General features: G+C 45.2%; 1 protein-coding gene across 6 annotated transcripts in view; it reads left to right on the top strand.

Annotated features, from left to right (window-relative positions):
* Window positions 1-20,779, top strand: part of SYNJ2 (synaptojanin 2) — a 103,940-nt gene that overhangs the window by 18,337 nt on the left and 64,824 nt on the right. For 5 of the 6 annotated variants that reach the window (XR_012158101.2, XM_073337776.2, XM_073337777.2 and 2 more), the window contains exons 3-4: window positions 17,576-17,846; window positions 20,209-20,434. Coding sequence is in view for 5 of the 6 variants with exons in the window: in XM_073337776.2 (XP_073193877.1) it covers window positions 17,576-17,846; window positions 20,209-20,434 (497 nt within the window). In the remaining variant the exon portion in view is untranslated. The remainder of the gene's footprint in view (window positions 1-17,575; window positions 17,847-20,208; window positions 20,435-20,779) is intronic. The other variant, XM_073337775.2, reaches the window with a different exon arrangement.

Below are 20,779 nucleotides of genomic sequence, written 5' to 3' on the forward strand. Positions count from 1 at the left end.
TACAGCTAATGGGAGCTGCAGGGGTGGCGCCTGCAGGTGGGGCAGCACGCAGAGCCGCCTGGCCGCACCTCCACATAGGAGTCAGAGGGGGGACATGCCACTGCTTCCAGGAGCTGCTTGAGATAAGCACTGCTCGGAGCCTACATTCCTGACCCCCTCCCATGCCCCAAACCCCTGCCCCAGGCTTGATCCCTCTCCCGCACCCCAACCCGATGCCTCAGCCCGGAAATCCCTCCCTCACCCTGAACTCCTCATTTCTGCCCTCCCCGAGTCTGCACCCCCAGCCAGAGCCCTCACCCACTCCTGTATCCCAACCCCAATTTCGTGAACATTCATGGCCCACCGTACAATTTCCATACCCAGATGTGGCCCTCAGGCCAAAAAGTTTGCCCATCCCTGGACTAGATGACGTAGTAATCCCTTCCTGCCTTAAAAATCTGTGAACTCTATGAACTCTATGAAGTCCCTGTAACCTTCATATTAAATCTTGTATTAATAATAATTTTATAGGGGATAAACATATGGCAGCTGTGTGTTATAACCTATTTTTCGTTTCTTCAGACTTTTGCTGCTATGTTTCCCCACATCTATTTATTTATTTTTTGAGAAAATCTAGTTATTTCTGGTGACCATGACCTAAGAAAATTCCCCCTGTCGAGCTCTGCCAGTGCATCTCTCTTGTCCCAATTTTACCTCTATACTGTTCCTGTTCAGAGCCACTTCTGAAGGGAGGCTGCCAAAAATTCTGTTAATGTCTTGATAATAAGGACCAGCTGCAAGTTATATTTGCATAGTTCTCTTAACTGAAAAGCCACAGAGGGCTGTACTTAAATAGAACAGACCAAAGGTTCCCAGACTATTGGAAAAAGGCAAATATAGTGCCCATATTTAAAAAAGGGAAGAAAGAGAACCCGGGGAACTATAGACCAGTCAACCTCACTTCAGTCACCAGCAAAATCATGGAGCAGATCCTCAAAGAATCCATTTTGAAGCACTTGGAGGAGAGAGAGGTGATCAGGAACTGTCAACATGGACTCACCAAGGGCAAGTCATGCCTGACCAACCTGATTGCCTTCTATGATGAGATAACTGGCTCTGTGGATATGGGGGAAAGCGGTGGATGTGATATATCTTGACTTTAGCAAAGCTTTTGATACGGTCTCCCACAGTATTCTTGCCAGCAAGTTAAAGAAGTATGGACTGGATAAATGGACTATAAGGTGGATAGAAAGCTGGCTAGATTGTTGGGCTCAATGGGTAATGATCAATGGCTCGATATCTATTTGGCAGCCGGTATCAAGCGGAGTGCCCCAGGGATCAGTCCTGGGGCCGGTTTTGTTCAACATCTTTATTAATGATCTGGATGATGGGATGAATTGAACCCTCAGCAAGTTCTCAGATGACACTAAGCTGGGGGGAGAGGTAGATACACTGGAGGGTAGGGATAGGGTCCAGAGTGACCTAGACAAATTGGAGGATTGGGCTAAAAGGAATCTGATGAGGTTCAACAAGGACAAGTGCAGAGTCCTGAACTTAGGAAGGAAGAATTCCATGCACCGCTACAGGCTGGGGACTGACTGGCTAAGCAGCAGTTCTGCAGAAAAGGACCTGGGGATTACAGTGGATGAGAAACTGGATATGAGTCAGCAGTGAGCCCTTGTTCCCAAGAAGGCCAACGGCATATTGGGCTGTATTAGTAAGAGCATTGCCAGCAGATCGAGGGAAGTGATGATTCCCCTCTATTCGGCACTGCTGAGGCCACACCTGGAGTATTGTGTCCAGTTTTGGTCCCCCCACTACAGAAGGGATGTGGACAAATTGGAGAGAGTCCAGTGGAGGGCAACGAAAATGATTAGGGGGCTGGGGCACATGACTTAAGAGGAGAAGCTGAGGAAACTGGGATTATTTAGTCTGCAGAAGAGAAGAGTAAGGGGGGATTATCTGAAAGGGGGTTCCAAAGAGGATGGAGCTAAGCTATTCTCAGTGGTGGCAGATGACAGAACAAGAAGCAATGATCTCAAGTTGCAGAGGGGGAGGTCTAGGTTGGATATTAGGAAACACTATTTCACTAGGAGGGTGGTGAAGCACTGGATTGGGTTACGTAGGAAGGTGGTGGAATTTCCATTCTTAGAGGTTTTTAAAGCTTGGCTTGACAAAGCCCTGACTGGGATAATTTAGTTGGTGTTGGTCCTGCTTTGAGCAGGGGATTGGACTAGATGCCTTCCTGAGGTCTCTTCCAACCCTAATATTCTATGATTTTATGATTCCCAAACATTTCCCAGGGCAGATTTCAGCTAGAGAGAGAAAATGTCATTTGCGCACCTGCTCTTTCATTGGTGGTTGGGGGACCATTTTTCTCTGGTCCCAAATACGTGACTTGCCTTCCTTCTCATTCACAATCCCTACAGCAGTTGTTTCCATGGAAAAAGTGACACTAGGAAGATATTTAATGTTTCCAGCTGCTAAAATGCATTAAAAGAAGTGAAAAATACAAGGAGAGCAGCGCAATGCAACCAGCCAGCTCTCTGCAGCGCACCAGTGGTTTGCAGACCACAGTTCAGGAACCTATGGAATAGGCAGTGACAGAGTGGTCTGTTTGACCAGTTGGTCACTATTTGGATTTCATAGAATATCAGGGTTGGAAGGGACCTCAGGAAATCATCTAGTTCAACCCCCTGCTCAAAGCAGGACCAATCCCCAATTTTTGGCCCAGGTCGCTAAATGGCCCCCTCAAGGATTGAACTCACAACCCTGGGTTTAGGAAGCTAATGCTCAAACCAACTATGGGAGATGTGCAAGCAAATCAGCACCTTTTGTGAGTGCTAAATTAGCCAAAAATATTTTGAAGATACACTCTTTTGTGTATGCCTTTGGAGAGTATTTGCCAAGCTGAGAAACAGTCTCTTGTAGGAAATATAAAATGTGTCTGGGAGCTCTCCGGGCAATGAATTAACCTGTAAATACTAGCACTTAGGGATCAGTGTAGTCTTGAGTCTCCTTGTCTGCAGAAGTTTAGTGTACTCCATTTCCACCTGCCAAGGAGAGGAGAATAGAGGCTGCTTTTTACATTGCCTTGCCTTTGCACAGGAATGCTGATGGACTTTATGAAGCTGCTCACAAGGTTAATGTTTCCCAGAAGTGACAGCATTCACTTGTGTGCATTTACGTCAATTTGGATGACTCACTAGATTCTCCGTTTTCTTTTTGTTTGGGAGGAGTTGTAATAGCATTAACAGCTGAAGGTTTCTGTGCTGTGCTTCAGCCAAGGTTTTGCTTCTCAAGGCAGGTTTAGCAGTGATGTTTATTTTAAGCAGTATGCTAAAGCTGGGTTTATGGTATTGTACAGCACACTGTTCAGATGCAGTAGTGCCAGTAAAAGATGTGTACTGTATAAGGTAAATTCTGGACACTACAAACTATGGGGGTTGCTTTATTTGATGAAATAACAGATTTCTCTTCTGAGAAACATTCTCTGTGTATGGGTATGTATACATATGTTAAAATATAAGTGAGAGATATTCACAGGCACAAAGGGCAGATAGGTGCCCAGCTTCCATTTGCCTTTAAAAATTGCCTCCTTAAAGTCTAGCGTCATTGCTTAGAGGGACGAAGAAATGTTTTGTGGTTAAAACACTGGGTTGGGATTTGGGAGATCAAGTTCTAGTTGTGACCAGCACAGACTTTGCTTGTTCTCTGAGCCTCAACTCCCTGTCTGTAAAATGGGGATAATAGTACTTCACAGAGAAGGGGTGAGGATATGTGTGTTGATGACAATGAGGCACTTGGCTACCATAGGTCTGGGAGCCATATAAATAGATTATGGGTCTATTACAGGAGTGGATGGGTAAGATTCTGTGGCCTGCAATGTGCAGGAGGTCAGACACTAGATGATCATGATGGTCCCTTCTGGCCTCAAAGTCTGTAAGTCTGAGGAGGGTTTTTTATTTAAAAATTTAATTTAAATTCAGTACCCATAAAAATGGAGATTAATAGAACCCTCAATACAGATAGTTGCTGTATAAATTGTCAGCAAAGATAGCTTGATGAAGCCCAGTGGACAACCGCAGTTCAGAAAAGAAAATGGCATACTTGGTGCAATAACATAAGGCGAGAAAAAAAATTCTGAAAAATACTGTATTTTATCGAGCAGAGATACATGTTTTCATTAGGAGTCCGGTGTCCAGCTTTGGTCACCTTACCTTGAAATATAGCAGAGACTGAATTAGGAGGAGATGGTTGGGTTGTGGATTTTCATATAACGAGAGTGAAAAACCATGAGTGATTTCACTTGCAAAAGGAAAGAAAAAGGAGTAGATTGAGGTATTCACAACAATGTGAATTGAAAATTGACTAGTTTCTCCTTTTTACTGTATTTCATAATAGAAAGCTTTGAAACCTATGACACACTGTGGGAGAAAATGAATAACAAGAGGCATATATACACAGGTTTAATACAGCAGCCACATTTATTGTTATCAGCGATGTTCCAGAATTATGCTTCCTGGTGGTATCCTCGCTGAACTTTGGTCAAGGCAGCTGATTTCATAGGCGTCGCACAAAAAGTATAAAAGTTAATTTTGTCTTATTGTCTTGCTGAATGTTCTCCCAGACTCACCCTCCCACACACAGCCTGGTAAGTGGGGCATTCAGCACATATTTCTGCGAATAGCTGAGTTTTCCCATTTGCTGTAAAGTTCCTCTTTAAAGCCAACTATGATTATTATGGTTCACCACTGGGCTACATAATGATCTCAGTTACTATACATCAAATTTACACCAGGATAACTGTGTTCAGAATTTATCTCATTATCCCTGAAAGGATTGTTTTCTTGTATTTGCTCTAGTGAAATGGAAAGTGCACTCCTCCATCTTTCTCAAATATATTTATTTTCTATATCTGACTTTGAGGCATCCGATTCTGGCCATCGTGGGAGACAAGATACCAGACTAGACTGGGCAGGGTCTGATCCATTATGGCTGCTTCTGGGTTCCTAAACACCTTTTAGCACTGTAGTGATGAAAATGTCATTCTACAAGTGCGTTGTAAAGGCTGGAATGAAGCAGGAATGTAGATTTTACCCCACTTGTAAAGTAAATTCTAATTTTTGTTTAAAAAGCAATTTAAGTGAAGATTCAGGGTTTCTAAGGTGAGAGCTACTTTAAAAGGTCCACTGCTGGCATTGTTGCTTGTGCAAGTGTGAAGTGCATATTAAGACCTTGAGCTCTTTGATTACTCTTTAAGGTTTCCTTTTCTGGATTTCTTTAAATTGTTTCTTTTCTGCTCGCTCTGTGCATCAAGCACTCTGTAGCTCTTTAAGCAGTATGTAATATGCTTTCTTCTGCTGCCCTGGGATATTGATATAAAGGAAACTTTAACCATATTTTTCCTCTTTCTTCCACCTTATTTGCATTCGTTTCTCATCTAAGATTTTTTGGTTTGAGAAATAGGGCTGGATTTTGGCCTGTCCCTCCACAGTGTGCAAGGAACCTCCTGGCCACAAATGAAGGCTGGCCACAGTTAGAGTACATGTAGTCCCCTGAGTGCAAGGTTTGCTCCTGACTAGCACTGCTAGCAAATGAAAACTGCAGGGAATTGATTCTGGGTTAATTTTTCTTCTGATCTTAAAGGAATACTGTCTACCTTCTTCTAATCTTAAAGCCAGTTACATTTGGTAAAGCAACAAATGTCTATGTCTCATCTGCGGTAGTTTTTTAATTCTGCTGCTTGTGTATTCAGTAAAACAAGCATAAATCTTCTGACTGCTGTTCAGCTCCTCCTAAGAGTTGGATCCTCGCGCATGTGCACATTGCTGATGCAGCAAGATGGATCAAAAATGAAACAAATCATGTAGTGTTGATTGATTTATATGAATATGGTAGTTCACATTATTTACACTTTTTTTCAATCAAAGTTTTATTTGGAATCCCAAGGGATGCAACATTAAAATATTATGACAGAAATAAAATGGATAGAAAGCTACACATGTGAAAAGTTAAGGCTAGTGAGGCTAACACTATTCCTCTATTTTGAAAATAAAAAATTGGGGGAAGTACCATATGGACCTAGGGGGATGTCAGTGTGTGTCTTATTTTCATTTCTCTCCCCTCATGATTACAGTATCTGCTGTATATCTTTTTCTCCGTGTAAGTTCCATGGCTTAAAGCCATTCTCTCTCTGCTGGCAAAATATCAGCATTAATGCCAATCTGTGGCTCAGGAAAATTTGTAAACCATGATCCCGTGAGAATCCCGGGTTGTCGTCAGTTCACATACTGTAGGAAATAGTTTGCCATGTGACAAACTGATTTTATTTTATTTTTTTCAAAGAGGAAGCTTTCTGTGGCCTTTTCTTTTGTGGAGACTTACTGCATAATACAAGTGAAATTGTTTAGAGCCTAGGAAACCCTCCTGTAAAATCTTGTTCGTTAAATGCTTTATTTCCACCCAAAAAGAAAAGGAGTACTTGTGGCACCTTAGAGGCTAACCAATTTATTTGAGCATAAGCTTTCGTGAGCTACAGCTCACTTCATCGGATGCATACTGTGGAAAGTGTAGAAGATCTTTTTATACACACAAAGCATGAAAAAGTACCTCCCCCCACCCCACTCTCCTGCTGGTAATAGCTTATCTAAAGTGATCACTCTCCTCACAATGTGCATGATAATCAAGTTGGGCCATTTCCAGCACAAATCCAGGTCCCCCACACTCCTGTTGGTAATAGCTTATCTAAAGTGACCACTCTCCTTACAATGTGTATGATAATCAAGGTGGGCCATTTCCAGCACAAATCCAGGGTTTAACAAGAACGTCTTGGGGGGGGGGGGTATGAAAAAACAAGGGGAAATAGGCCACTCCCAGTCTCTATTCAAGCCTAAGTTAATTGTAGCCAACTTGCAAATGAATTCCAATTCAACAGTCTCTCGCTGGAGTCTGGATTTGAAGTGTTTTTGTTGTAATATCGCAACTTTCATGTCTGTAATCGCGTGACCAGAGAGATTGAAGTGTTCCCCGACTGGTTTATGAATGTTATAATTCTTGACATCTGATTTGTGTCCATTTATTCTTTTACATAGAGACTGTCCAGTTTGACCAATGTACATGGCAGAGGGGCATTGCTGGCACATGATGGCATATATCACATTGGTGGATGTGCAGGTGAATGAGCCTCTGATAGTGTGGCTGATGTTGTTAGGCCCTGTGATGGTGTCCCCTGAATAGATATGTGGGCACAGTTGGCAACGGGCTTTGTTGCAAGGATAGGTTCCTGGGTTAGTGGTTCTGTTGTGTGGTATGTGGTTGCTGGTGAGTATTTGCTTCAGGTTGGGGGGTTGTCTGTAGGCAAGGACTGGCCTGTCTCCCAAGATTTGTGAGAGTGTTGGGTCATCCTTCAGGATAGGTTATAGATCCTTAATAATGCGTTGGAGGGGTTTTAGTTGGGGGCTGAAGGTGACGGCTAGTGGCGTTCTGTTATTTTCTTTGTTAGGCCTGTCCTGTAGTAGAACTGAGTTCTGGGAACTCTTCTGGCTCTATCAATCTGTTTCTTCACTTCTGCAGGTGGGTATTGTAGTTGTAAGAATGCTTGATGGAGATCTTGTAGGTGTTTGTCTCTGTCTGAGGGGTTGGAGCAAATGCGGTTGTATTGCATAGATTGGCTGTAGACAATGGATCGTGTGGTGTGGTCAGGGTGAAAGCTGGAGGCACGTAGGTAGGAATAGTGGTCAGTAGGTTTCCGGTATAGGGTGGTTTTTATGTGACCATCGTTTATTAGCACTGTAGTGTCCAGGAAGTGGATCTCTTGTGTGGACTGGACCAGGCTGAGGTTGATGGTGGGATGGAAATTGTTGAAATCATGGTGGAATTCCTCAAGGGCTTCTTTTCCATGGGTCCAGATGATGAAGATGTCATCAATGTAGCGCAAGTAGAGTAGGGCATTAGGGGACGAGAGCTGAGGAAGCGTTGTTCTAAATCAGCCATAAAAATGTTGGCATACTGTGAGGCCATGCGGGTACCCATAGCAGTGCCGCTGATTTGAAGGTATACATTGTCCCCAAATGTAAAATAGTTATGGGTAAGGACAAAGTCACAAAGTTCAGTCACCAGGTTAGCCGGGACATTATCGGGGATAGTGTTCTTGACGGCTTGTAGTCCATCTTTGTGTGGAATGTTGGTGTAGAGGACTTCTACATCCATAGTGGCCAGGATGGTGTTATCAGGAAGATCACCGATGGATTTAGTTTCCTCAGGAAGTCAGTGGTGTCTCGAAGGTAGCTGGGAGTGCTGGTAGCATAGGGCCTGAGGAGGGAGTCTACATAGCCAGACAATCCTGTTGTCAGGTTGCCAATGCCTGAGATGATGGGGCACCCAGGGTTTCCAGGTTTATGGATCTTGGGTAGCAGATAGAATATCCCAGGTCGGGGTTCCAGGGGTGTGTCTGTGCGGATTTGATCTTGTGCTTTTTCAGGGAGTTTCTTGAGCGAATGTTGTAGTTTCTTTTGGTAACCCTCAGTGGGATCAGAGGGTAATGGCTTGTAGAAAGCGGTGTTGGAGAGCTGCCGAGCAGCCTCTTGTTCATATTCCGACCTATTCATGATGACAACGGCACCTCCTTTGTCAGCCTTTTTGATTATGATGTCAGAGTTGTTTCTGAGGCTGTGGGTGACATTGTGTTCTGCACGGCTGAGGTTATGGGGCAAGTGATGCTGCTTTTCCACAATTTCAGCCCGTGCACGTCAGCGGAAGCACTCTATGTAGAAGTCCAGTCTGCTGTCTCGACCTTCAGGAGGAGTCCACCTAGAATCCTTCTTTTTGTAGTGATGGTAGGGAGGTCTCTGTGGATTAGTATGTTGTTCAGAGGTATGTTAGAAATATTCCTTGAGTCGGAGACGTCCAAAATAGGATTCTTGGTCACCACAGAACTGTATCATGTTTGTGGGGGTGGAGGGGCAGAAGGAGAGGCCCCGAGATAGGACAGCTGCTTCTGCTGGGCTAAGAGTATAGTTGGATAGGTTAACAATATTGCTGGGTGGGTTGAGGGAACCATTGCTGTGGCCCCTTGTGGCATGTAGTAGTTTAGAAAGTTTAGTGTCCTTTTTCTTTTGTAGAGAAGCAAAGTGTGTGTTGTAAATGGCTTGTCTAGTTTTAGTAAAGTCCAGCCACAAGGAAGTTTGTGTGGAAGTCTGTTTTTTTATGAGAGTATCCATTTTTGAGAGCTCATTCTTAATCTTTCCCTGTTTGCTGTAGAGGATGTTGATCAGGTGGTTCCGCAGTTTCTCTGAGAGCGTGTGGCACAAGCTGTCAGCATAGTCTGTGTGGTATGTCAATTGTAATGGATTTTTTACCTTCAGTCCTTTTGGTACGATGCCCATCTGTTTGCATTTGGAAAGGAAGATGATGTCTGTCTGTATCTGTACAAGTTTTTTCATGCAGTTGATAGATTTCCACTCCATACGGCTGTTACTCTGTCTTTTACTTGCCAGTGTAGACAAAGCCTAAGGCCGAAACCCTGAAAAGACTTGTGTGTGCTTGATTTTAAGTATGTGGGTAGTCCCATTGCTTCAGTGAAACTATTCCTGTCCTTAAAGTTAAGCACATACATAAGTCTTTGTAGGATCAGAGCCCAAAAGCTGAGTAGTTATTCTCACATTAAAGCAACTATTTTAAAAAAAAAAAAAAGGCCCGGAGGGGTGGGGGTGGCAGGGTGGTTACTTGAAGTGATATATACCAGAAGAGGAATCACATTTAAAAAAAAAAAAATTTTAGCTGGAAATAAATAAAGTTGGATTTTGATTTATTGCTGGCTTCAGAATGAGATATACTAATAGTTGTTATAATCAGACTTGTATGGCCTGTCTGCTCCTGTTAAGTACGGTAACTAGAGGGGTTGGCCCTGCAGCTGGTAATGCTGCTATTGCCACACAAAATGGTATTTCAAACAGCATGCTTGGGTAAATAAAGCTTTTGTTTTATTCTCTGGGACTGTGTTTTCAGTCCAACAAAATGTCTAAGTGAAATGACGAATGGACATAGTTCAGTCTAGGCTCGCATCACAAATGCAGCAGATGTAATTAGAGACCGCTTTGGGGAGGGGAAATTGGCAGCCTGTGCTTGGGGAAAGGCCCAGGAGTGAGATAACACGGGGAGCAAGTTTTCTTAGAACTGAGAGAAGAGCATTTCCAAGGCTAAGCTGAAAGTGTTGGCAAAGAAGGAAAGGGGTGGAGCGAGTAAGGAGGAAGCTGCATCAAAATGTTCATGACCAGATGCTAAACAGCACATGCATATATATAATATATATATTGCGCGCACACAGAAAATGTAATGAGTGTGGGAAACTAGCTGGTGACCCACCAAGCATCTGAACCCTGAAAAAGAAGAGTTGAATGTTTTTTTTTAAGGGTGGAAAGTACAGTAAGTCTGTCTCTGAGGGCTTGGTTTTTCATGAATGGAGACTATCTGGTGGTTTTGAGGCTTGAAAGAGACATGATTTACAGTTTGAGAATGGTATTATATTGATAACATTCTTATTATTGTGCATGTTTCTGAAAGCTTGAGATGCGAGATCTTCACCTCCGCACTGTCCCCTGTACCTCACATAAAAGGGCCAGAGTGGCCTAGGACTGTCAAAGCTCCACCTCCATCTGGTGAGGATTCCCCTAGGATAGGCTTTGTGAGACAGCCTTAAGGCTGCCTCCTGCGGACCCCTTTGCAAGCTCTGGTGTAGGTGGCATGTTGGAGGGTCAGGGCCACAGCACTGGAGAGTCTGGAGTGTGCTGTGGCCCATAATGTAGCCTTGAGAGGCTGCTGTAAATTAGAGAGGCCTTCAGGGCTGCCTAAGAGGGTATGTCTACAGAGCTCGTGGCAGAGCGACCCTCCAGCCTGGGACGACAGACTTGGGCCTGCAGGGCTAGCTGTGCAGACCGCACTTCTAAGTTCCAGATTTCACTCTGATGCCTAGGGCAGGGTGGGGTGGGGCGGGGTGGGGTGTGAGCTCAGCCTGCTCTCAAACCCAGGCTGGGACCCCGGCAGGCAGCAGCGTGCCGTTAAAAATCCTGCCCACCCCAGCCTGCTCTTCTCTGCTCCCCATGGGGGCAGGGTGAAGAAGCTTGGTCCTGCCAGCTGCTGCTGCAGGGCAGGCAAGCTCCTCCCTCCCCCGCCTCTTCCCCCAGTGTGCTGGGTTCCTGCCCCTTCTCTCCCTCCCTGCTGCCGATCAGCTGACGGCCCTTGCACGGGAGGGGGAGCTGCTCCAGGGAGGAGGCGGAGAAGAGGTGGGGAACGGGGGTGGAATCAGGGCATATCCCCTCCAGCCCCCTGCCGTGAGCTGCTCTGGGCAGGGGGCTGGGAGCACCCCCAAGACCCTAGCCCACAGCCCCAGCCCTCTGCCCTGACCCCTGCACCCCCCTCATACGCCCCCAGCCCTCTGTCCTGACCCCTGCACCCCCCTCATACATACCCAGCCCCCACATGCCCTGACTCCTGCACCCCCCACATTCCAACCCCCACCCTGAGCACCAAATGGGAGCTCCTGCAAACCCCCCCCATTCCCATCTGCAGCCCTCACCAAATGGGAGCTCCTGCAAACCCCCCCCATTCCCATCTGCAGCCCTCACCAAATGGGAGCTGCCCAGGTAAGCACTCCACACCCAAAGCTCCTACCCCAAACTGAGCCCCCTCCCTCATTCTAGCTCCTGGCCAGACCCTACACCCCAACCCCCAGCCTGCTCCTTCATCCCCAGCCCTGTGCTCAGTGCACTCCCAACCTCAGCTCAGTGCAGAGAGAGGAAGAGAATGGGCTAGAACCAGGGAGAAGGTAGGTATCCACTCTGTGGGCAGGGCCAGGATCCCAGACTGGCAACGGGCTGAGCGGGGCCAGCAGCTGGGACCCTAGCTGGCAGGAGCTGGCAGACAGAACCCCAGACCGGCAGTGGGCTGAGCCGCTCAGCCCGCTGCCGGTCTGGAGTTCTGGCTGCCTGCCCATTGACAGCCAGGGTCCCGGCCGCAGGCCTCGCTCAGCCTGCTGCTGGCCTAGGTAAACAGAACCCCAGGCTGGCAGCGGGCTGAGCGGGCCGGTGGCGTAAGATCAGTATTTTAATTTAATTTTAAATGAAGCTTCTTAAACATTTTGAAAACCTTGTTTACTTTACATACGACAATAGTTTAGTTATATAATATAGAGAGAGACCTTCTAAAAAAAAACATTAAAATGTATTACTGGCACGCAAAACCTTAAATTAAAGTGAATAAATGAAGACTCGGCACACCGCTTCTGAAAGGTTGCTGACCCCTGCTCTAATACCTTTAAAGTTAACAGAGAAGCCTTACAGTAGAGAGTGCTTAAACTGCATATCATGGGCCTGCTCTGGCTCTTATTGCAGTCCATGGCAAAATCACTAGGCCATGTCTAGACTAGGAAAATAGGATATTCACAAACATGATTTTAAACAGGACATCACACCTATTGTAGACAGGGCAAGTAATGTTTAAAAATATGTTAGCTGATTTTGGTCAACCCTAGGCTCCCATCTAGTGTGACTATGACCAGCTAATGACCTGTCTTCTAGACACAGTGCTTCAATGGGAACAGGATGAGGCCCTTCCCAAACATCTGGGGCCCTAGGGTAGAGGTTGCACATCTCAGGTGCTTTCCTATTTAAAAAAAAAATAGGCTAATATCTCTGGCAAAGAAATAGTAAAGTATCTTGGGTTAGATTCTGTTAGGGTGAGAAGATAGCAAGTGTGAGAAATCAGGAGGGGAGGTAATAGGTTGCCTGTAGAAGACAAAGCCTCTAATTTTGGGATATCTGGTCACCTTAGATTCTGTGCTATACATCTAAAGCTCACAGCTGTGGGGCGCTATTGTGGCTTTAAGCCATCTTTGCACCCTTCCAATCCTGGTGGCTCCACAGGGTGGAGCATTGCTTGGCATAATTTTGGGCATGTCCACGCAGCCCATGGTAGCAGCAAGCCTCTCATCTTGCCTCTCTAATATTCTGGGACTGACGTGGTTACACCACCACTTCATACAACTTTAAAGATAAGTCTGAAGCACCTGGTGTTGACTGTCAGAGCGTCTCCCCTCACATGGTCAGATGTTTCAGTAACAATGAGCTGTTCACAATGCACCCTGCTATGGGTTTGTTTGGTTTTTTTTAAGTACTATTAGATTTGAACTTAATTTTTCCTAGTCTGACACTGCCTTTCCCTTCAATCCCTTCTGGCTATGATCCCTATAAAAAAGATTAGGATCCCAGCAGCCAGTGAAAACTTTTGCATGAGATCCTGTTTTAGATCTAAAATCCCTTTTGTCTCAGCATTCCTATTGTCACAATTCAGGGCAACTGTCCCTCGAGTGTTTTCTCTAGGCTCCCGGCTCCTTGGCCACCACCTCTCTTGGGCAGAAACCTGAATCTCTCTCCCTCCTGATCAGGGGTTTTGCAGACTGGGTTTTCAGAGTTCCTGCTGATGCTTGATATCCCCAGCAAGCCAGACTGCCTAAACAGGCCAGCATCTGTGCTTTGATTTCTCTTTAAAGGCTATGAACAACTGCAATTGCCAGCAGTCACAAATTGCCATACCGTTCTTAATAAGCAGGCATATTTATTCTTAAGGTGAAAGCATTATAGAGAAAACATATAAAAACATAGAAGTTTGTAGACGCATGCTAAAGCTTACCAGAAGTCAACCATCAGTCTTATGGGGCCTCAAAGCCCTTCCAACTTTTTCCCAAAAAGAACTGGGGACTCCCCTGGACAGAAGATCTTGTCCATTTGCTGGATCAGAAAGAAGTCTCTGAGTCAGCTTAAACTCAGACCTTTTATCCAAAAGTCCTTTCTTTGTCTTTTGGTCTCTGGAGAATCCAGTTTGAACGAGTGTATGTGAGCATCTTCAAGTGATGGTGGTACTTTGGAGGATTGACTACCTGAGTGAATTTGCCTAATCACCCCACACTGTTCTTAGTTCCTGAAGGAGCTGTGGTCATCCTCCCCCATGGTATTCTATACAGTCCCTGGCCCACAATGATACATAAACTTAATACAGTAAGATCACCCAAAGATATTGGCAGAAATTGCCATATCTGTCACACCCACCAGGCAGCCATCAGTTTGTCAGGGCCACCTCCCTCATGCTGAAACTGACTAGAACAATTTGTGTTTATTTGTGTATATTTGTGTTTCTTTACAGGATCACTTAATGCTGCCCCCAAACTCCTCACTGTGGGCCAGATCCTCTGCTGATGTAAATCAGCATAGCTCTGTTGACTTCAGAGGCGCTACACTGATTTACACCAGGTGAGGACCTGGCTCATAGTCTGTAAGCAACCCAGAACAAGGAATATTTTTCTGGATCCTCTCTATTAGATGCCACAGAATAGTGTGTGATCAAGTGTGGTTCACCATTAAGCTAATTGATGTAATCTCCTCGTTTTAATCCTTTATGCATAGTCAGTTACAAAGTAAGTGGGAATAAAATATAGGGTTATTACCATTTCTAACACTCAAAGCTGTAGTACTAGCTAAGAAAACATAACATATGTGCTTAACAACCCCTTCCCCACACACACACAAGAATGGGAACATGGTGTACCCTTGTTAACAGAAAGAAACACTATGAAAATAACTTTTTATAAATAACCATCTACTTTGGCCTTTATTGTGAACTAAACTCTGCAGAACAGCATGAGTAGATTCAGACAGTCTCGTGCTTCATGCTGAAGTCCCACACAAATGTTCTGGGCTCCCCAAATATCCCTCTTAAGGCAGGTTTTCTCACCTGATCTGATGTCTGAAAGTAAGAGTCGTGGGGAGTTTAAGTGCTCAAGGCCTTTTTATCGAAAGCCTGATTCCCTACTGCTGACTTATGTCTATGCTACAGAGTTTTGTAGACAAAGGTTATGCCGATGTACAGCCACCACTTTAATTAAACTGCTGTTGCACGTCCACACTATGCTCCTTGTGTCGGTGGAGCGCATCCACATTAGGAGCTGTTGCATCTACACAGAGACCAGTGCATTGTGGTAACTATCCCACTGTGCAACTGGCTGCAGGGTGCGTTGCGGAGGGTTTCCAATGTTTCATGGGCAGGTACAGCATCACATGATGCAAGTTTCTCAATCCCATTGTTCCATGGGCATCCTACTACGTTGCCAGCTGCTTTTCAACTGAAGTGTGTATGGGGAGGAGGAAGGAGGAGAGTGTGTGACAGGGAGTGTGTGTCGGGCGTATCAGGAGAGAGACAGAGACAGATTGTATGTTGGGGGAGTGTGTATGTGAGAGAGACAGAGTTCTTGTTGGGGGAGAGTGGGTGTGTTGGCATGCTGTCTTTTTAAGTTCAGACAGCAATCAATCCTGAGGCAGGGGTAAGGGGACACCCCCACACATGTCAGCCTCCTCCTCCCATCCTGGCTCAGCACAGCAGTCCCTCCCCCCTTCTCCCCGGGTAGTAGCAACCTGCCGGCCGCTGTGTTCCTAGTGCAGGGGAGAGCAGGATTCCAAGTTGCTCTTTGCTGCCAGAGCGGCACACTTAGCTGTCAGAACTTACCAAAGCTTTGAAAGGGGAGGGGTGCATGCCTGCAGGGCAGCCAAGCTCAAAATAGTGAGCAGAGTGGTCATGGCGGGCATTATGGGATACTGGGGAAGGCCAGTTAAGTTAACATAATGAACGGCAGCATCTACACTGACGCTTTGTTGCTTTAACTTTGCCACCAAAAGCTTTGTGCCTCTCGTCGAGGTGGTTTTATTTTGTCAGCAAAACAGGAGAGTTTTGCCGACAAAAGTAGCATTGTAGCGCGTACACCTCCACTGTGTTATCGGCAAAAGCTGCCTTTTGCAGACAAAACTGTGTAGGGTAGACAAGGCCTCAATCTTTCTGTACATTAACCCAGTGATGAGCTGCCAAAATCTTAACAACAGGTTCCCTCCTCGCCCCATCCAACCCCCCTGCGTTCCTTGACGCCCCCCTCAGGACACCTGCCCCATCCACCCCCCCTCCCCTGTCCTCTGACTGCCCCTGGAACCGGGCAGGAGGGTCTCGTGGGCCACCGTAGTGGGTGCCCACCCCACCCCTAAGAGCTAGAGGCACCTGCTGGGGGGCGAGGTGAGGTGCTTACCTGGGGCAGCTCCCAGGAAGCATCCGGCAGGTCCCTCTGGCTCCTAGGGGCAAGGGAGCGTAGCTAGGGCAGGGAGCAGGGGGAGTGGCCGCTCCCCCACTGATCACATCAAAAGTGGCGCCTTAGGTGCTGACTCCCTGGGTGCTCCAGGGCTAGAGCACCCACCGGCAGCTCCCCGCCCCGCGCCTGGCCCCCGCTCGCCACCGCCCCTGAATGCACCGCCCTGCCCTGCTTCTCCACCCCGCCCCCCCCGGCTTCCCGCAAATCAGCCGTTCAGCAGGAAGCCGGGGAGGGCTGAGAAGCAGGTGGCGGCTTCCTGCTCAGGCCGAGGGAGGCGGAGGTGAGCTGGGGCGAGGAGCGGTTCCCCTGTGTGCCCTCCCCACCGGGTTACCTGCTACGGCGCGGGCAGCTCTCCTCGCGCCCCTCTGCCCCAGCTCACCTCCGCCTCCCTGGGCCTGAGCGGAAGCCGCCGCCTGCTTCTCAGCCTGCCCCAGCTTCCCGCGCAAACAGCTGATTCACGGGAAGCTGGGGGGGGGGGCGGAGAAGCAGAGCGGGGCAGCGCGTTCAGGGGAGGAGGCGGAGCAGAGGTGAGCTGGAGGGGGGGCAGAGAGCTGCCGATGGGTGCTCTGCACTCACCAAATTTTCCCCTTGGGTGTTCCAGGGCTGGAGCACCCACTTTTGGCTGGTTAAATTTAGAAGCCCTTTTAGAACCGGTTGTCCCTCGCGGAACAACCGGTTCTAAAAGGGCTTCTAAATTTAACAACCGGTTCTAGCAAACCGGCTCCAGCTCACCACTGCATTAACCTATTGCATTCATGCTAATTGGAACAAAAGCCTTCAGGAGCCTTGTATGAGTAAACGGGACACTGTTCTGCCAGCATGGGTGATGTTTGCATTTTATTACTCTGTTTGAGCTAAAAAGCTTCAATGTAACTGATGTTTTATCGCAGGGTTTCACCTGAAACAAATGCATTGCACACTAAGAAAACTGCCTGCCGTGCAAGGGTGAAATTTGCCCCTGTGCGGTGAACCAGCACCAGGGCCAGTCCCACTTAAACCCTCAAAATAGGCTTTGTCCTGGGCCCATGCACAGGGCCAGCTTTCACGATAACAGAGGGAAGAGTAGAAAAGTTTACGGTCTGTGAAATGTTTCAGAGCAACAGGCGTGTTAGTCTGTATTCGCAAAAAGAAAAGGAGCACTTGTGGCACCTTAGAGATGCTCAAATAAATTGGTTGGTCTGTGAAATGTTGCTGCTTCTTAAATGTGTGTCATAACTACATTGTCTTTTTAACTTAACTTATCCTTATAGATATTGTGATCTCATGTTAGCCACACACAGCATAGGTTTTATTTCCTCTGAAGCAAGAGATACTGATGGCTGGAGGCAGGACAGCAGACATGACAGATTGCTGGGCTGATTTGGAATGGCATAGCTTGTGTTTCTATATAATTCTTATGTAACTGTCACCTTCTAGGTAACATGCGGCTGCATTTTCTGGTCCTGGTGACAGGCTGTACATCGGTGGGAAAAATCCTGGATGCTGAAGTTTACAAAATCACCGCAACAGATTTCTGTCCCCTCCAGGAAGAAACCAAGGAAGAGGATCGTGTTAATGCCCTTAAGAAAATCCTGAACTCTGGGATGTTCTATTTCTCCTGGCCAAATGCAGGCTCAAACTTTGACCTGACAGTGCGGGCCCAGAAGCAGGGTGATAACAACTATGAATCTGGTAACTCCTTCTTCTGGTTAGTACTGCACGTTATCTCCAAGTCTTTAGTTAAGCATGGCTTCCCTCTCAATCTCCTATAACCCTGGAGAAAAATAAAGCTATAGATTTAAACTTAAATACGTTTTGCTTAACTAACATTTTACTTTACAGGGCATGTGCTCTGGCAGATTCATGGTCAATCAGGGTTGAGCCACTAACATCTAGCTTATTTATGTAATCTAGCTGCAAAAGCAAATTTAATAATTGGAGTTTCTGGTTTTTCTAGAAAGAAAAAATATATTTGCTATATTTACTGCATACAGTATAAATACATTTCTTTATATGTGATAAGTAGTTTACTTCCCAAGGCTTTTTTTTTTTTTTTAATTATTTGTTTAACAAGCATCGTTAATGTGGTAAAAACCTATACTTGTGCTCATACATCACTTCTGCTGCATTATGTGTTATTTCCTAATTCTTGTGGGTTTAAAGTCTCTAAATTAACATTGCAGTAATGTACCCTAGTTTTTACATTGCAAATATCTATGTTAATCAATTAATTTGTAATTAAAACTGTAATCAAACCATTGCACATACACTAACTCCTCTGGTATGTTGATGTGCACTTATTTTATTTACTGAGTAACACAGTTTTAAAAACAAAGTAAAAATATGTCTCACTGCAGCAAAGATTGGTTGAATGGAAAAAAATACATAGAAACGAGGATCCTTCCTATGTGGGCCTGCTGCAGAGGGAGTTCAGTTTGTTTATCCTACCAGTTTTGATAGGGTACTCCAAACCTCCTCATCCAGTATGTTTTTTTTTTTAATGGTAGGAAGTCCCATAGGAAGCTAAACTGTACTGGAAATAAATAAGAAGTTATATAATGCATGTGAAAAGTAATACTTTGGCAGAATTACGCTGATAGTGTGAAATACTTCTTGTGGCCGGCAGTAGGTAAATATCAATAGCTGAACAGGGTTGTAACAGATGATTAACAGATAAGGCAGAGGAATTCAATTTGGTAAATAATCTCTCCAGCTGGGATGGGATTTCACCTGATAAGTGGTGTTTAGTTCAGAATAGTGCAATATAAAACCCAGTTTCAACTGTGCTGTGTGTGCCTTCCTCATGGAACAGCTGACACAGCAAACCAGCTGTGTTCCAACAGAATTAAACTGCCAAATTAGAGGTCTATCTTTAATATAGAAATAGTACAATATATACAGTTGTTAAAGGCTTTCTTTTGATAGTTTGCTCTCAGAAGATACATATTTGAATTCAGTGGCACATCTGCTTTCTGTATCCATCTATTGTGTCTCGCTAGATTAATCTTAGTTTATGTGGAAGCCCTATGCTTTTATATGTTGTCTAACATAAGATCCCTTGTATTTCTAATATGAATATGTGAAACATTATGTATAATGTGAAATTTAAAAAAAAACCCAAGATAGGCCACTAGCATGGAAAATTTCATCCCCAATTTCCAAAGTTTGGGAAAAAAATAAAAACAGCTGAAAAAAGGTTCTTATAACAGTGTCAGGCAACCTTAACTGTAGGCAGTGCCATCTGATTTTCTTCTTACATGGAGATATGGAAGGAATGAGGAAAATGTAATTCTTTTGTAGCTGTTTTTTAGCTGTGCTATATAAAAATAGTAGAACAATTCTTCACCTTTTTCAAATTCTTTGCTTCGCAAAGCGCAAATCTTTAGTAGAATTCCACTGGTATAGTAACTGTAATAGGGAATTGCTGATGTCTGATGGAAGTACGTTGGAGAAACTATGCATGCCTCTCAGACCTGGTCACAGACTGGCTTGCTTTAAAAAAAAACAAAAAACCACAAAGGTAATACTTCCATTGTAAACCATGCAGAACTCAGTTTGTAACAGTTCCTTTCACTTTTAGGCCTGGTCTATGCTGGGAAAACTTCCTTCAAAATTCCAACAGATTTTAAAAAGAGTTCTGCTAAACCAGTTTTAAAACCTGTTGGAACTATAGTGTAGACCAGGTTCCAGGCAGCACTGCCTGAACGAGTTAGTTGGACAACACTGTAATTTAGGTAAGAGCCTTTTAATGACCACCAGCATGTTTCCAGAGATCAGAAAATTGGGAAAGGTGAGATTTGCATATGAACTTGTATGGCCGGGGCAAAGTCTTCTGGACACATGGGCAAAAGTATGGTGGCTGTCACACTGTTAAAATCTCCCAGTTTCTGTGAATTATGGCCTTCACCAGGATTGCCATCTATTAATTATTAGTTTCAGATAAAGTGAGGTGCAATAAAAAAGGAATAACCTCCTATTATAAGCTTTAATTAGTGAACAATGTGGGGTACAACTTGTTTCTCTCTCTCATTTTTTGAGTAAATGAATCTATGCTCTGTTGAATCTTGCAGGAACCAATTGCTGCATGTGCCCTTTAAACACAACCAGGTGAGCTGCTCCGACTGGCTGCTAAAAGTGATCTGTGGCATAGTGGACATCCACACGGTTTATGCCTCTCACAAGAAGGCGAAGGTCTGCCTCATTTCCCGGATCAGTTGCGAACGAGCTGGGGCCAGGTTTCACATTCGAGGGGTCAGTGATGATGGACACGTATCTAATTTTGTTGAGACAGAGCAGGTAAATGACTGAATGGATCCTATGATACTAAATAATTCAGTACATCAGTGTATAATTGGGGAATCGTTTACGGCAAGAATCAGAGGAGCTCGGCAAATGCTTTCTGCATGCAATGTTTTAAGATGCTGTTATGCATGAAGTGTCTCTTCACTCTCGCTCATTAAGCTCCTACGCAATCAGTTCTCCTTCTGTACTTCTAGCTTCTTGGGCACTCGTAACTTATGTTTTTGATTTATTTCCCACTGTGGAAGCTCTAGCTCCCCAGGCTTCTGTCAAATTATAAATGTGCATTTTTCAGTGGATTCAGAAATTCCTGTCTTGAGCAACAATCACTCATGAGCAAAA

This window comes from Lepidochelys kempii, chromosome 3 (genome assembly GCF_965140285.1).
Source record: "Lepidochelys kempii isolate rLepKem1 chromosome 3, rLepKem1.hap1, whole genome shotgun sequence".
NCBI classification, from domain to species: domain Eukaryota; kingdom Metazoa; phylum Chordata; order Testudines; family Cheloniidae; genus Lepidochelys; species Lepidochelys kempii.